The sequence below is a fragment of the Capricornis sumatraensis genome, chromosome 20 (genome assembly GCF_032405125.1).
Source record: "Capricornis sumatraensis isolate serow.1 chromosome 20, serow.2, whole genome shotgun sequence".
In the NCBI taxonomy this organism is placed as follows: Eukaryota; Metazoa; Chordata; class Mammalia; order Artiodactyla; family Bovidae; genus Capricornis; species Capricornis sumatraensis.
The window spans coordinates 60,161,260-60,179,047 of NC_091088.1; the positions used below are offsets into that span (position 1 = coordinate 60,161,260).

The following is a 17,788-nucleotide window of genomic DNA, read 5'->3' on the forward strand; positions in this document are numbered from 1 at the left end:
GATGTTTTTGACCATTATGGGCTCCTGTAATTGACGCTTCTCCAGCAAGCTTAGTGAAATGTGACCCTTATTTGAGGAACGAGAGCCAGATTCACAAAAGAATTTGGAGGGATGGTAGGGCTGGGGAAGCTGACAATATTTGAAAGGTCGGAGGTGTGTTGGTTTGGCAGCTGACAACGTCAAAAATAAGAGGGCGTAAGAGGAAGCAAGGTGTAGATTAAGAACAAACAGTTCAATGTGTGATTGAAATCGTAGCTTTGAAGTCAGACTTTGAGCTGCACAGAGAGAGTCGTGATGGTTAGGGCGAGCACCTCTTTGCATCCTCATTTCTTACCCAACCTAAGGTGGTACTCCATTCTCAGACTTGTTTCCCTTCTGCTCAAAGCTGGGCAGTCAGTCTTTCTGGGCTCCAGGCAGAGTGGTTAGTAACAGTCACAAGTACGGTACCTTAAAGTTAAGAGAGTCTTAAAGTCCGAAGTTGCATTGAATCCTCTCAAGAAACTTGGCTCTGAGATAAGTAATAAAACTGGTAATAAGCTTATCTCACAGTTGATAAGAAAGTTATCACTCCCTGACATTATATATGATTTGAGCTCTGGGCAATTTGGAAGAGTTAGGTTTGTGTCTTTATGGCAGTACTTTTATTAGAAAAGAGTCCATTGGCCTTTTACAGGGTATGAATCCCTTTGTCATCTGCCATCGATGCCTTATGGGTTTGGGGGTCTCATTTAAAAACCTTTTCCTGATGCATGACAAGTGTCATTGGTACCCGCTCATTTATTTGTTTGTATTTAGTTTTGCTGCACTATTTAATTATTTTCCCAGCATTTTTTCCCTCCGTACGATTATAATATTCTTTAGTATTAAGCCAAGGCATTGATCATGTATCTGTCTCTATAATGAATTAATAAACTATTTTCCAAAGAGAAAAAAAAAAAAGGAGAAACTTGGCTCTGTAGAAATTCATCCCGTTTGGTTTGACGATGAAGAGCATAGCCTCTTTGCATTGCCTGGTTTGAGTTTTGTGTCTACCGTTATAGGCCATCACCGTATATTTCCATGTCTATTTTTCTATCACACAAAGTAATAATAGTTCCGGCCTCCTGGGGTTTTTAATCGAGTTTTTTACAATTTATTTCTTTATGTATTTTTGGCTGCACTGGGTCTTTGCTGCTGTGCTCGGGCTTTCTCTAGTTGCAGCGAGCGGGGGGCTATGCTTCGTTGTGGCTCATGGGCTTCTCATTGCAGTGGCTTCTCTTGCTGTGGAGCACGGGCCCTAGAGCTCAGGGCTCGGTAGCTGTGGTGCACCAGCCTCGTTACCCAAGGGGTGTGGGATCTTCCTGGCCCAGGGATCGAACCCGTATCCCCTACATTGGCAGGCAGAGTCTTAACCACTGGACCACCAGGGAAGTCCCACCTCATAGGGTTTTGTAATAATTAAACGCTAATTAAACAAAGCACCCAAAGTTACGCTTTGCACACAAGTGCCCAGCACATGTTGACCTCTGTTATTTATTGGGCTCCCATCATGTAACAAGAATTCTGCTTAGGTGGTCTCATCTCATTCTGAAAACAATCCAATGGGGTAGATTTCAGTCGTCCCATATATAGACCAAGACCCTGAATGTCAGTCACTACCCATATCACGCCCAAGATCCCCTGGATAAGCTGGAATTCACGTCTGGACCATCCTTTGTCAAAGCCACAATGATAAATAAATTTAGCGGTTGTTAAAACAGATATCATGAGAGGTGAAATGCTCAGAGTCACAAAGCCAGCTTAGGAGAAGGACTAGGGTTGGAAATGATCTTTCCTGGACATCTTCCAGTATGACTGACTCAGATGGGAACACTGATGATGAAAATGATAACGACTCATGTTTACCAAGCACATTTTATGGGCCAGGTGGTGTTCAAAGCCTTTTGGGTCTGCATTAGTCCCCTGGGGCTGCTGTAAAAAAAAATTTATCCGGCTGAAAACAACGCAGATCTAGTCTCTTACGCTCTGTAGGTCAGAAGACTTGCTGGGCTGTAATCAGGGTGTTGGCAGGGCTGTGTGCCTTCTGGAAGTTCTAGGGGAGAAGCCATTTCCCAGCTTTTCCAGCTTCTAAAGACTTGCCCCTCTGTGGGACTTCCCTGGCGGTCTAGTGGTTAAGATCTTGCCTTCCAATGCAGGGGGGGGTGCAGGTTTGATCTCTGCCTGGGAAAACAAGATTGCACATGCCTGGGGGCCAAAAACCCAAGACACAAAACAGAAGCAATGTTGTAACAAACTCCACAAAGATGATCTGCATTCCTTGGTTCATGGCCCCTTCCTGATGTCACTTGAACCTCTGCCTCCACTGTTCCATCTGATTTCCTGCCTCTCCTACCTCCCTTAAAAAAAAACTTCTTTATTTTTGGCTGCACCGGGTCTTCATTGCTCTACGAGGGCTTTCTCTGGCTGCAGTGAGCAGGGGCTACTCTCTAGCTGCAGTACGCCGGCTTCTCACTGCAGTGGCTTCTCTGGTTCCGGAGGGCGGGGTCTAGACACAGGGGCTTCAGCAGTTGCAGCTCTCCATGCCAGGACCCTTGACTCTAGTGGCTGGGCTCAGCAGTGTGGTGCACAGCCCTAGTTGCTCCACGTGCCGCGGAATCTTCCCGGACCAGGGATCGAGCCCATGTCGCCTGCCTTGGCAGGCAGATTCTTATCCCCTTGCGCCACCAGAGAGGTCCCCGCCTCTCTCTTATAAGGACTCTTACACTTACTGTGAGCCCACCCAGATCATCCAGGGTAATCTCCCCATCCAACGATCCTTAACATAATCAAAATCCCCACTGCAACATATTCACGGGTTCCGGGGATTAGGGCGTGGACATCTCTGGCGATGATGAGTACCTGGGTATTAGCATCTACTAACTACCTCACCCTGACTTTCGGAGGCAGCAGCAATTACCGTCATTGTCTGCATTTTACAGATGAAGAACTGAGCCCCAGGGCCCTGCACAGCTTTCTTTTTCAATTGATTGGGGTATAGTTGCTTCACAGTGCTGTGTTAGCTCTGCTGCACAGTGAAGTGAACCAGCCATGTGTATTTACAATAACAGGAAACAGAAGCAACCTAAATGTCCACTGAAATGGCAACCCACTCCAGTATTCTTGCCTGGAGAATCCCGTGGACGGAAAAGCCTGGGAGGCTACAGTCCGCGGGGTCGCAAAGAGTCGGACACGACTGAGCGACTTCACTTCCCTTCAAATGTCCACTGACAGATGAATGGATGAAGAAGGTCTGATGCGTAAACGCAACGAATAACTTTCTTAACATCGTAAAGGTTCTGAGAGGCAAAGCTTTCACACCAAGTTCAGGCCTTTCACAGCATTCCACATTCTGCCTTTGGGGATATCTTAGTGTATAGGCCAAAAATGATTAATTAAATTTGAACATTGGGAAGGGGGTTTGAAAGGAAAACTCGAGGTGAATGAATTAATGAAGGTATTGTAGGGAACAAGGTATAAAGAAGGTTGAGAAGTGCTTGCAAACGAGACTCTCAACCAGGGCTGAACATTCTTGCAAACGAGATGTTCTGCCCAGTGTAGGGAACTAGGTTTAAGGAAGGTTGAGAAGTGCTTGCAAACGAGACTCTCAACCAGGGCTGAACATTCTTGCAAACGAGATGTTCAGCTAAGAATCCTGTTTGTTCCCGTGGGAAAAGAACATTTCTTGCACACAAGGATGTTTCTCTGATTCCTCAAAAGGAACAGACCCTGGGACAAAACGGATTCTAAGTTGATAAGGAAGTTCCCCAAAACAAAGTCTTAGCTGCAGTAAATAAGTCAAGGTAAAGGGTATCTCGCCCTGCGCCTGCGCACTGTATAGTCTCTGAATCCTAGTGCTTGGCAGCTTGCCCTGTAGGTTGTTGTGCAAGGGATATAAAATAAAGCAGCTGTAAGAAGCAAGTGTTAAAATATAAAGATTTAAACCACTCTGCAGTGTTGGTGTTTCATTCCGTCGCCGGCAGGTATAGATATCGGAGGGTATGGTGAAGCAGAGATATAAGCATGAAATTGTAGGCGGTAAAGAGTTAGAAGAAGTGGTTCAATCTGTCTCTCCCCCATATTCACAAAGGGGATTATCTAGCTTGTACACCCTCCATCATTTGCAAAGTACTTTCCAACATCTATGGCTCTTATCATAAGGTCCTGCGGTGGCTTTCATTCTCCCTCACTTGATGACTGGGAAAACTGCACCCAAGCCAGACTGTGGGTTGACTCCAAGACGCCAGCAGCTCGCATCCCTACCAGCCAACAGTGTGCTGACAGTGGCAGGATGCCAGCCCCAACCACCCCACGGCCCAGGACAAAGTGACCTCCAACGCGTTTGAACGTGCGGGTGCTTGAGGAATCATTTGGTCCTAACCTGAATGTTCCAGACGTTCAGCTATTAAGACTCACTTTATAGCCCATTCCTTGCCTTGAACCACCCCCAACCTATTTCCTATTAATATCCACGACTTGATCCAAGTAGACTCGTTAACCTTCCAGAATGGCAGTCCATATCAACTCCTCGAGTCCACACAAAAATCCTTTATGACACACATGTCTGGTGTCCCATGCAAATGTCTGGTCTGAGTGGGGGCTGGGGGCGGAGCACCCAGGGGAAGAGAAGAGCAAGACCCTGAAGCATGAGCAAGCTCAGCTAGTTTATGCAAGAAACAGCAAAAAGACTAGTGTAGTCTGAAAAGATCAAAGGAGGGGAGGCGAGATAAGGAATGAGCTTTGAGGGGAGCGCTTGGACTGTGAATTAAGTTATGATAAACGTGGTGAAGAATTCTGAATTAATGAATGCTGCTTCTCCCCATTTTAATCCCTCCAGTGGCTTTCAGTTGCATTTTTAAAATAATTTATTCTATGTTGGCTGGGTCTTTGTTGCTGTGTGGGCTTTCTCTGGTTGCAGCGAGCAGGCTTCTCGTTGCAGTGGCTTCTCTTCTTGTGAAGCACGGGCTCCAGGGCATGTGGCCGCAGCAGCTGCAATTCCCCAGCTCTCGAGCACAGGCTCAATAGCTGTGGGGCAGGGGCTTAGTTGCTCCGAGGCCTGTGAGATCTTCCCTGACCGGGAATCGAACTTGTTTCTCTTTCGTTGGCCAGCAGATTGTTTGTACCACTGAGTCAACAGGGAAGCCATCCAGTTGCATGTTTTAAAAATATGTATTTATTTATTTACTTGGCTGTATTAGGTCTTAGTTGCTCCACAGCATCTTTAGTTGCTGCAAGTGAACACTTAATTGAGGCATATGGGATCTACTTCCCTGACCAGGGATCAAACCTGGATCCTTCTCTGCATTGGGAGCTTAGGTCTTAGCCACTGCGCCACCAGAGAAGTCCCAAACTTGCATTTAGAAAACAAGGAAGGCTTTGCAGGGTCCTCTCTATTCACCTCACCAAGCATTCATAGCCAAAGATGTGAGTCGTATCTAGTGACACCACTATATCCCGCTGGCGTGATACAGTTCCAGCTCGTCTTGTTCCTTGAACGCATCTAGCTCTTTTCCACCTTAAGCCTTTTGTCACTTCCTGCTGTCTCTGCCTAGACGAGCCGCAGACACGCAGCCTGGCTCCGCTCATGTCTATTCATTGTTCCCTTCCTCCGGGTCTCAGTTTTCATGTCATTTTATCTGAAGAGACTTCCTCACAGTCAAAACTAACCTTGCCCTGGTTAGTCTTTATCACAGCCTCTGTTCTCCCACCCAACTGCTGTTCTTTGTCACTGCATGTTCTCATTCCTCTGATCCTGAACCATCAAGCCAGACTTTCTGAAACTCAAAAGATGTTCAGGAGACTGAGAAGTTCTTCGGGAATGTGAAGGGGGTCTGCTACACAGAAGAGCCTGTCTGGGGATTGCTCACTTTCAGCCTCCCCTTTTCTTTGTCACTCCTCAAATCTGAGGGGAGTACAGAGGTGGAAAATGGGGTGGGGTGGGGGGAATGGAATAAAGTTTGAATAGAGGAGTTAATGTTAAAGTCAGCAGGGGAATTCGATTCACCAGCCTTGTATACCAGACCGGGAGAGACTGGAGGCCAGTGTATCATCAAGGGGAACACAAGACGTGTTCAGGAGAGAGGAAGTAAAACCCAGACTGTGATCAGTAACGGTAGGGACAGAGAGAGAGGGGTGGACACAGGAGCTATTCAAAAAGTAGAATCACCTGGGTTTGATGACTGATAGGATGTAGGGAGGAGATGGGAAGAGCAAAAGTTTACTCTTGGGGGAATAACTCACGAGACTGGGAAGAATACTGACAGCCGTTGAACCTGCTATCTGTCCCTTACCATCTGTAGTCTTTGGATAAGTTATGCAACCTCCCAAATTCCAGTCTCCTTCTGCAAAATGGAGATGATCACCATGCTGGCTCCTCCGCTTGCTAGAAGGAGTAAAATGGATACAAAGCCGAGAACACCTAGCATACGAGAGGCACCCAGTAACTGGGAGCCAGTGGCAGACATGGCAATAGTAGCCTCAAAGGAAACCCAGCCTGCCAAGGCTAAGACCGGCAGTGTCGTTTCTGCTGAGAATGGCGTATTTTTATGTCATTGAGGAAATGGCATAGAGGCAACCAGAGCCAGTAGAAATTGTGATTGACAGGGATAGAAATGCTTGCTTACTACTGTTAAGGAACTTTTAATAGCCAGCCGAGGAGATGGGTGTGGGGCATGAGAACCTCGTGGCAACAGGAATGTTGAGCATCTAGCCTGGAATACAGTAAGCGCTCAACAAATGCTTCATCTTTCCTTTCCATCACACGCTCCCCTCTATAACGACAGAATCTGTATATGTATATATCTGTCTGCAATGCGGGAGACCTGGGTTCGATCCCTGGGTCGGGAAGATCCCCTGGAGAAGGGAATGGCTACCCACTCCAGTATTCTTGCCTGAAGAATCCCATGGACGGAGGAGCCTGGTGGGCTACAGTTTATGGGATCACAAAGAGTTGGGCACGACTGAATGACTAACGCTTTCACTTTTCACTTTGTAAGAATAAGCCATTTTTTCTTACCCCCTGGGGATAGAGGGAAAATAGCCTGCGTGACATCAAACCTGGGAGTTAGTGGAAGAGGAAGGAAACCCGTGAGAGCCAAATTTTTGTCTTCCTTCAATCCAGAAAGAAGAAGCCAGCCGAGATGAATGGACGGCCCAGTTACCTGCTGGGGTGGATGGCCTTCCTACTCTACTCCTACGAAACAACCGGAAGTGAGTATACTGGGAGGCAGTGGGGGGGGGGGGGGGTGGGACCTGGAAAGGATGAATGAAGTAAAGAGGACTGGGTCCAAGCAGGGAGAAGGTAGCCTAGTAGAAATCTCAGACCGACGGCGGGTGTGGCCCCTGGCTCTGCCGCTTTTTCTCTGCGTGACCTTGGTCATGCCCTGTAACCTCTCTGAAGTCAGTCCTCAGCCTTGAAAGAGGAAAAATGGCATTCACGTCATGGGACGATGTTGAAGCATAAAGAAAATAACAGACACGAGCATCTTTCATAGGCTCAGCACAGGGTAGTGAGGTCGCTCAGTCGTGTCCGACTCTCTGTGACCCCACGGACTGTAGCCCACCAGACTCCTCCATCCATGGCATTTCCCAGGCAAGAATGCTGGAGTGGGTTGCCATTTCCTTCCTCAGGGGATCTTCCCGATCCAGGGATCAAACCCGGGCCTCCCGCATTGCAGGCAGACTCTTTACCATCTGAGCCACCAGGGGAATCAGCGCATGGTAAGGGGGATATAAATATTTTCATATAAAGGGGGGGCGCTCTATGATTCCAGTACCCTGAAAGCGCAGAATCCCTTACTTGAACATTCCCTTTATACTCATTAAAAAAAAAAAAAAAAATTGTAGGGCTTCCTTTTTGGCTCAATGGTAAAGAATCTGCCTGCCAGTGCAGGAGACACAGGTTCAACTCCTGGTCCAGGAAGACCCCACATGCACATGTCTATAGATTAATTTATTCAATACACATTATTATATTTATTTGGCTGTGACAGATCTTAGTCACAGCACTCGGGATCTTTCAGTTATAGCAAGTGAACTCTGAATTGCAGCCTGTGGGCTCTAGTTGCCCAGCAGGGATCGAACCCTGGACCCCTTGCACTGGAAGGGTGGAATCTTAGCCACTGGACCACCGGGGAAGTCCTTTCATTACATGTATGTTGAGTGACTCCGAAGTGCCTGGATTTGTGCTTTGGTCCAGAAACATAACAGTAAACAAAACTCACACCCTACACTCAGAGTGTTTACGATGAATGGAAGTGAGAGAGACATAAACTGATAATATTATCTTAAAAACTGGTGAGTATGGCACTGCTCTATTTAAGATGCTTCACCCACAGGGACCTACTGCAAAGCACAGGGAACTCGGCTCATGCGGGGAGGGGAGTTTGGGGGAGAGTGGATACATGTATATGGATGTCTGAGTTCCTTTGCTGTCCACCTGAATCTCCCACAACATTGTTAGTTGGATATAACAATATGAAATAAAAAGTTTTTGAAAAATGGTAAGTACACTTACCAAGATTGGCCCAGAGTATTATAAGAGCAAGCAAGCGTGTTAATCCAGGCTGAACCAGGTCTTGAGGAATGAGCAGCAGAGAGCAAAGTCGTTCTGGGCAGGATGAAGGACATGAGCAAAACTCCAAAGACAAAGAACATGGAGGAAGGTCAAGGGAATGTTGATCGCAGAGTGAGAACAGAGAGGTCAGCAAGTCTCGGATTATGGAGGGTTTTAACCCAGTTAAGAAGATTAGACCATCTGCTGGACTACTTTACAGATGGCTAATAGTATCTATTAGTGTTGATTTTTGCTAACAGCTCCCAAGGATAAACTTAGTTCTATGTACGCAGGGTACCAGCCTGCCCTCCCCACCACCACCAGCATCCTGTATACTCAGGGGTGTTCCTGGGTGAGGACAATCATTGATGATGATGACAATTAACTTTTGTTGAGTAGTTTCTGCCTGCCATGCAGGAGATGTGGGTTCAATCCCTGGGTGGGGAATATCCCCTGGAGAAGGGAATGACAACCCACTCCAGTATTCTTGCCTGGAGAATCCCATGGACAGAGGAGCCTGCCGGGCTTCAGTGCATGGGGTCGCAAAGAGTCGGACAAGACTTAGCAACTAAACAACAATATCCTTACCATGGTCCGGTGGTTAAGAATCAGCCTACTGGTGCAGGGGACACCGGTTCAATTCCTAGTCCGGGAAGATTCCACATGCCAGGGAACAACTAAGTCCGTTTACACCACAACAACTGAAGCCCTCTCACCCTAGAGCCCCTGCTCTGCAATAAGAGAAGCCACCATGATGAGAAGCCCGTCACCACAACTAGAGAGTGGCCCCCACTCGCCACAGCTAGAGAAAGTCCACGCATAGCAATAAACACACAGCATAAGACAATGATGCATTTTAAGAAGATGTTTAGCAGTATCCTGGGCTTCTACCCAGTAGCTACCAGTAGCACAGCTACCAGTTCCTCCCTCTCCCTCTTGTAACAACCAGAAACGTCTCCAAACATTGTCTGATGTCCCCTGGAGTGGGGGAGGTCATAATTGCCCCTTCTCCATTGAGATCCACCATTCTATGCCCAGCTGGCAGACAGAGAAACAAAGAAGTGTGGAGGGTTGATTGGAAATTTTTTTTGTTGAGCCAGGAAATGATAACATCATTTTAATCCACATTTTATGAGTCATAACTTAGTCCATGGCCCCAGCTAACTGTAAGAGAAGCTGCAGACCCTTCTCCAGCAGTTCGGTGATTAGGGGGTATGGGTTTGATCCCTGATCGGGGTGCTAAGATCCCACATGCTTTTCAGCCACAAAACCAAAACATAAAACGGAAGCAATACAATAACAAATTCAATAAAGACTGTAAAAAACATGGGCCACATCAAAAAATCTTTAAAGAGAGAGAGATAGCAAAATGGATTCTAGCTATGAGCTCAGAAAGAGAAGGAAGCTGGGTTTGGCGAATATATGGAAGCTTTGCCTCACCATCTTTGTAACATGAGCTAACACACAAGCACACACATGCAGGAAGACAGGCATGTACATACCTGCACACACATGCATGCACATATGTGTGTGCACACACATAACCTATCAGAGCATCTCACTCATAGTGACCTATCCGAGCATCTCACTCATAGTGACCTATCCGAGCATCTCACTCATAGTGACCTATCCGAGCATCTCACTCATAGTAACCCATCATTATATCTTTGAGGAAGGGAAAGAGGAATGTGGAGGAGACAGCATAATGAGAGCAAGGGCCGTTCTGATCCTGCTGAAAAAAAAAAAATCCAAGTTCTCATTTTAATCATTGTTGTTCAGTCACTAAGTTGTGTCCGACTCTTTGTGACCTCATGGACTGTAGCCTGCCAGGGTCCTCTGTCCATGGTATTTCCCAAACAAGAATACTGGAGTGGGTTGCCATTTCCTTCTCTAGGGAATCTTACCAGAGCAGGGATTGAACCCATGTCTCCTGCATTAGCAGGTGGATTCCTTACCACTGAGCCACCAGGGAAGCCCACTGTCATTCTACTGCTGCTAAGTCACTTCAATCGTGTCCGACTCTGTGGGACCCCATAGATGGCAGCCCACCAGGCTCCCCCGTCCTGGGGATTCTCCAGGCAAGAACACTGGAGTGGGTTGCCATTTCCTTCTCCAATGCATGAGAGTGAAAAGTGAAAGTGAAGTCACTCAGTCATATCCAGCTGTTGGCAACCCCATGGACTGCAGCCTACCAGGCTCCTCCATCCATGTGATTTTCCAGGCAAGAGTACTGGAGTGGGTGCCACTGCCTTCTCCAGTCACTCTACTAGTTCTGCTCAAAAAAAAAAAAAAAAGGTATTAACTTTAAATCACCCCTTGTATGGGTCCTCATTTCCTTCTCTATGAAACGAAGAATTGGGTTAGCCTAGCATTTCATTTTTATAAGGTGGTTTTTTTTTTTTTTTTGGATGTGGATCATTTTAAAGTCTTTATTGAATTTGTTACAATATTATTTCTGCTTTATGTTTCTTTTTTCTTTTTTTTGGCCTCGAGGCATGTGGGCTCTTAACTTCCCGACCAGGGATCGAACCTGCACCCCCCATGTTAGAAGGCAAAGTCTTAACCATTGGACCACCAGGGAAGTCCCAGAACAGCATTTCTTAAAATGTGTTTCAGGGACTACTCATCGCTAGCACTATTGAGTAATGGGGAAAAAAATTTAAAGGACAACTCGATATACTCTGTTTCACTCTTGTTAATTCAATCCTCATTTGCATATGAACTTTTGTGATGAACCCCATCACTGAAGAAACCTGTTTAACACTATTTCACGTGGTGTTTCCCAAATTAATTTTATTCTGTCAGTTATTTTTTGAGCATCTGCTATGATCAAGTCCCTCTTCTAGGTTCTGAGTATACCTGGTGTAAAAGATAAAGTCCCCATCTTGGTACAGAAGGATAGAAAGGTCGAGAGTTGTGCTTCCTAAACTTTACTCATTCAAGTTCACCCCCTCCATACCCGCCACCACCTGCATGCCATCTAAAGTATTCTGTACTCAACATTTTTCTTTCAACGTGCTTACTCTTCCTGAATACATTTATTTTAAACAAATTGTTAGCATCAGCCCTGTAATCTATAAAAGCACTGCTACTTGACATAAATAGGAAGTACCAATAAAAATAAATACTATGAGAGCAAAAGCCTGTTATTAAATTCTACCAGATACTATTGTCCTAATAGGGTTTTGAGCCCGAGTCCTGCTCTCTCTCTCTTTTTTTTTTTTTTTGTTAAAAAGGGAGATTATTAAGTATTAGAGATATGGTAGCGAAATACTGGCATTAAATTGAAGCTTTTTCTTTTATGTCATCAGGATGGAAAAAGCATTGGAAAACAAAATGTTTTTTAGTCTGAGATTCAAAATTATTTCATGTGTGTCTTTTCATGACCTGATGGAATCTTGTAATTTACCAAATCTTTTTTCAAAGATTTTTTGACTCGGACCATTTTTTTTTTTAAAGTCTTTATTGAATATGTTACAATATTGACTCTGTGTTTTATATATATATATATATATATATGGGCTGCCAGGCATGTGAGATCTTAGCTCCTCAACCAAGGATCGAACCCCCACACCAGTGAACCTACATCCCCTGCATTGGAACATGAAGTCTTACCTACAGGACCCCCAGGGAACCCCCTCACCAAAAGTGTCTTGTGTGACATGTGTGGTAGCCATGCTGGTTTGGAGACATATCTTGGTTGCCTTCATTGTTGGTGAAACTCATCCCTACTACTCTGGGTCCAAACATAAGCTGGAAATGTTCTTGTATGTCATTAGGAAATTAGATGCAAAGGCTATACCTGCAGACTTCAGGCCATCATATGAAGCAGACAGAGTGTCATCCTTGGCTCCTTCTTTGGGACTAATCCCCTACTTTGTCCATCTGTCCTTCAGATAAGAAAGATTCATGCATCTTTCCCTTCACCTACAAGGGTTCTACTTACTTCTCCTGCACCAGAGCCAATAGCATATCCCCTTGGTGTGCGACCACAGCCGTTTACGACGGACGGTGGAGACACTGCTTGACGGAAGGTGAGTGGCGCCATGCCGTCCGGTCGGCAGGCGCCTTCAGCAGATGGACTACAAAAGAGCATGCGCGGGCGTGGACAATGTGATCTTGTTTCTGGCAGACCAAACACGGAGTGTTAATAATGGGTAATAATGCTAAGGATCATAGAGTGAGGAGCTTCCCGGCGGTCTAGTGGTTAGGACTCGGCACTTTCACTGCCGAGGGCCCAGGTTCAATCCTTGGTCAGGAAACTAAGATTCCACAAGCCACATGACATGGCAAAAAAAAAAAAAAAAGAGAAAAGATAATGGTGTTAAAAATAGTGCTTTCCAAGACATGGAAGCAAACTAAATGTCCATCGACAGATGAATCGATAAAGATGATGTGAGATATACACACGCGTGCACGCACACACACACACACGCATGCACACACAATGGAATATTACTCCATCATTAAAAGGAATGAAATAATGCCATTTGCAGCAACGTGGATGGACCTGGAGATTATCACACTAAGTAAATCAGAGAAAGACAAGTATCTCGTGGTGTCATTTATAAGTGACATCTAGAAAATGATACAAATGGACTTACTTATAAGATAGAAACGACCCACAGACACAGAAAACAAACATACAGTTAACAGCAGGGAAACACTGCAAATATTGCAATAACGTGAGTCATATGAATTTTTTTTTGCTTTCCCAGGACATTTAAACGATATGTCACACCGTACTGCAGTCTAAATGTGCAATGGCATTGTATGTCTTTAAAAAAATTACATACCCTTAATTTAAAAACTATCTCATTGCTCAAAAATGCTAACCATCCTCTGAATCTTCAGTGAGTTGCAATCTTTTTGCTGGTGGAGCAAAAGATGTTACCTTGATGTTGATGGTTGCTGGCTGATCAGGGTAGTGGGTGCTGAAGGTTGGGGTGGCTGGCAGTTTCTTAAGACAACAAAGAGGTTTGCGGTATCTATGAACGCATCCTTTCATGAACAATTTCTCTGTAGCCTGCAGTGCTGTTTGATAGCATTTTACCTATAGTAGAATGTCTTTCAAAAGTGGAGTCAGTCCTCTCAAACCCTGCTGATGCTTTATCAACTAACTTCATATAGTATTCCGTATCTTTTGTTGTGTTAACACTCTTCACAGCATCTTCACCAGGAGTAGTTTTCATCTCAGGAAAATACTTCCTTTTCTTGTCCGTTAGAAGCAACTTCTTATCCATAGGTTATGTGTTTCATGGTGCCTCAAAATAATTACATTCACCACATCAAAGATCATTAATTGGGTTTCCCTGGTGGCTCAGTGGTAAAGAATCCACCTGCTCATGCAGGAGACATGGGTTTGATACCTGGTCCTGGAAGATCCCACATACCTCAGAGCAACTAAGCCTATATAATAATAAGAAAAAAAAGAAATCACTGATCCACCATAACAAATACAATAATAATTTCAAAGTGTGGCATATTGGGAGAATTACCAAAAAGTAACACAGAGACACACAGTGAGCCAACGCTATTGGGAAAATGGCACCGACAGACTTGTTCAAGGCAGGGTTGCCACACACCTTCAACCTGTGAAAAATGCAATCTCTGCGGAGCGCAATAAAGCAAAGTGACTAAAAACAAGCTGAGCCTGCACTGCCTCTGGTGCAAAGTCCTCCGCGGTGCAAACAAATCAGGATCAACCGGTTGAAACTGAACTGGAAACTTACAAGTTAATTCTGGAAAAGAGGTCCCCAGGGTCTTCCCTGGTGGTCCAGCGATTAGGACTCCGCACTTCCAATGCAGGGGGCACAGGTTCGATCCCTGGTTGGGGAACTAAGATATTGTGAGTCTTGCAGCCAAAAGTGAATGACCAGCGCAAGGTCACAGCACTCATGGACTTCCTTCTGCGCAGATTACCCACGCTGTGTCTTTCCCTTCATCTACCGGGGAAAGCCCCATAATGGCTGCATCACGGATGGCAGTTTATTCGGAAGGCAGTGGTGCTCAGTGACTTCCAGCTTTGATGAGAAGCAGCAGTGGAAATACTGCGAAACCAACGGTGAGGCGCTGCCGCAAGGAGGGTGTGTTTGGTGGGGGAGGGGACGGCGGCCAGCAATGACTCTCTCGAGGCCATGGGCACCAGGCAGTGGGCACGCGCGCTCCGTCGCTCAGGCGTGTCCGACTCCTTGTCACCTCGTGAGCTATGGCCCGCCTGGCTCCTCTGTCCATGGGCTCCTCCAGGCAAGAATACTGGAGCGGGTTGCCGTTTCCTTCTCCAGGGGATCTTCCCGACCCAGGGATCCGTGCAGGGTCTCCTGCCTTACAAGTCCCCAAGGCCAGCGTGAAAAACCACTTGTGCTGAGGACCAAATCCATGGGCTGTAGTTCTGAGACTGGTTTTCAAGGAGTTCTATTTCTAGAATCGACAATGATGAGTTTCACCCAATGCCACACCCAAACTGCATTTCAAAGCGCCTTACCGTTCGCTCTTACTTCTAGGCCTACTCTTAACTGAATAACAACCTCCATTCATTCTAGTGCCTTCTCTGTGTTAGACCCTGATCCAGAAGCTCTCTATATAATAACCCACTGAATCTTCCCATGGAAGCTGTACCAGATGCTATTTTTCCCCACTATTCAGTAAATGGTCCCAATAAAATGATGGCCCAAGGTGACGTCAGAGTTAAAATTTGAATTCAAGTCCCTTTGACTCTAAAGCCTGTGCCTTTTTACCTTCTCACGAAGCACTGTTGCCTGTAGAGATGAAAATGCATACAAGGAAGGTACCTATCTACGAGTACACTTATTCCTACATAAGATTCTGGATGTGTGTGCTAAGTCGCTTCAGTCCTGTTTGACTCTTTGCAACCCTATGGACTGTGGCCCTCCAGGCGCCTCTGCCCATGGGATTCTCCAGGCAAGAATACTGGAGTGGGTTGCCATGCCCTCCTCCAAGGGATCTTCCCGACCCAGAGATTGAATTCGAATCTCTTATGTCTCCTGCATTGGGAGGCGGGTTTTTTTTCTTCTTCTTCTTTTTTTTCAACCACTAGCGCCACCTGGGAACATAAGGTTCTAATTTTGTTCATTTCCATCATTATTTTCAGAGTACGGGGGAAACTCTTTCAGCAAGCCCTGCATCTTCCCTGCCACCTACAGAAATAATGTGATCTCTGAATGCCTTGAGGATGAAAACAACAAGCTCTGGTGTCCAACCACGGAGAACATGGATAAGGACGGGAAGTGGAGTCTTTGCGCAGACACCAGTACTATGGGGAAGGGGGCTGGGCGGGCACGGGGTGGGGGGAGGCCTTCATTCATTCACTCACCAAACGCCTATCCCAGCCCTACTGTGTGCCGGACCCTCAGAGATCTGATGAACAAATGGCATAAAGAATGCCATAATGTGACAGGCAAAAATGTGGTCTCCTTAAGATCCAAGTGAAAGGGGCCAATATAAAATTTGTGAAACATTAAATACCCAACACTCAAATGACGAGTATGCTGTATGATAAGGTTTTGAAAAATCTGTTACTAATGGAGCTGGAAAGATGGTGAAGCCAATTCAAAGGACTTACAAGAAGCATCCATTGATGCTCAAGTCCTTTATATCAAATGATGTAGAAGAGTTGAAAGTGAAAGCTGCTCAGTCGTGTCTGACTCTTTGCAATCCCATGGACTGTAGCCTGCCAGGCTCCTCTGTCCATAGAATTCTCCAGGCAAGATACTGGAGTGGGTAGCTTATCCTTTCTCCAGGTCATCTTCCCAACCTCAGTATTTGTGGGTTCTGGAGCCACAGATTCACCAACTAGATATTGCATTCCTCAAGTGGAATATTTGAATCCTCAGAGAACCTGTGACTACTGAGGGTTGACTGTACATAGTCAGTGAAGAAAAGAATGCCAAGCTGAAGCGAGATTGCTAAATTAGATACAAGATCCATTAACATCTAAAAACAATCAAATCTTTGAGTTTATCTTGTCTACCGGATAGAGATGACTGGGCTCTCTCTTGAACAAGTTGGGCTTCCCAGGTGGTGCAGTGGTAAAAAAAAAATCTGCCTGCCAATGCAGGGGTCCAGGAGACTCAGATTCCATCCCTGGGACAGGAAGGTCCCCTGGAAGAGGAAATGGCAACCCACTCCAGTATTCTTGCCTGGAGAATCCCATGGACAGAAGAGCCTGGCGGGCTACAGTCCACGGGGTTACAAAAGAGTCCGACACAGCTTAGCAACTGAACAACAACACATCACCCCTTCGGCAGGAGCCTCTGAGCAGAGCTCAAACAACGCAAGCTTAAGTAAGGATGAAGCCTTCACTGTAGCATAAAGACACAGGAGTAACCACCGTCTTATCTCCATTTCCTCCCTAGGAATTTCCTCTTTGGTTCCTGGCTTCCCTTGCCACTTCCCGTTCAACTACAAAAACAAGAATTATTTTAACTGCACCAATAAAGGATCAAAGGAGAACCTTTTATGGTGTGCAACCTCTTACAATTATGACCGGGACCGTACTTGGGTGTACTGCTGATGCAAAGGTGAGCTCTTTTCCTTCCAGCGTGATTTGCTGAGTTTTCCAGCAAGACGAGTTCTATTTCTCAGAGAAAAGGTGAACTTAGCGGGGGTGGGGGAGGCTGGGACAGCTTCCCAAAGTAGAAGACAAGAAGAAATCGGGATGTCTCTGAAAAGCAGAGGAGCAGGGTGAGGAGGCGAGCGAATGATTTCAGAACCAGAAAGGTGTCATTCCAAATTTTAGGTCTGGGAGGCTTTGGGTGTGAAAAATTCAGAAAGTGGAATTTTGTGAGTTGAGACTTTAAATGAAGGGACAAACTTGAAAGGAGATAACCAAGACCTCTCTGGTCCCCCTGATGACTCAGCAGTAAAGAATCCGCCTGCCAATGCAGGAGACACAGGTTCAATCCCTGGGTTGGGAAGATCCTGTGGAGAAGGAAATGGCAACCCACTCCAGTATGCTTGCCTGGGAAATCTCATGGACAGAGGAGCCTGGTGGACTATGCTCCATGGGGTTGCAAAGAGTCAGATGTGACTTTGTGACTGAGTACATACACACACACACACACACACACACGTCCCCAGAAACCTTGTTGTTGGTCCCTTACCTGCTTCACTGAGTAGCTAACCAAGGAAAAGTTTGGATTCACCTCTCACCCTCTCCCCAACCTCAGCACATACATCATCAACTGTCTCCACAGGACC

The 17,788-nt window shown here is 45.9% G+C and overlaps 1 protein-coding gene across 1 annotated transcript; it reads left to right on the top strand.

The window, feature by feature from the left end:
• The first annotated feature begins 6,676 nt into the window (after positions 1 to 6,676).
• On the top strand, positions 6,677 to 17,102 carry ELSPBP1 (epididymal sperm binding protein 1). The gene is made up of 6 exons (XM_068993454.1): positions 6,677 to 6,735; positions 7,136 to 7,224; positions 12,466 to 12,603; positions 14,487 to 14,633; positions 15,681 to 15,839; positions 16,945 to 17,102. The coding sequence occupies exons 2-6, from the start codon at positions 7,155 to 7,157 to the stop codon at positions 17,100 to 17,102; spliced, it is 672 nt and encodes a 223-aa protein (XP_068849555.1). The 5' UTR covers positions 6,677 to 6,735; positions 7,136 to 7,154.
• Positions 17,103 to 17,788: the final 686 nt, after the last annotated feature.

Excerpts from the sequence above, each read along its gene's own strand:
- ELSPBP1 (XM_068993454.1), top strand. The coding sequence starts at position 7,155 with ATGAATGGACGGCCCAGTTACCTGCTGGGGTGGATGGCCTTCCTACTC. Across the intron at positions 14,634-15,680 it reads GAAATACTGCGAAACCAACG|AGTACGGGGGAAACTCTTTC; the intron begins GTGAGGCGCTGC and ends CATTATTTTCAG. Across the intron at positions 15,840-16,944 it reads GAGTCTTTGCGCAGACACCA|GAATTTCCTCTTTGGTTCCT; the intron begins GTACTATGGGGA and ends TTTCCTCCCTAG.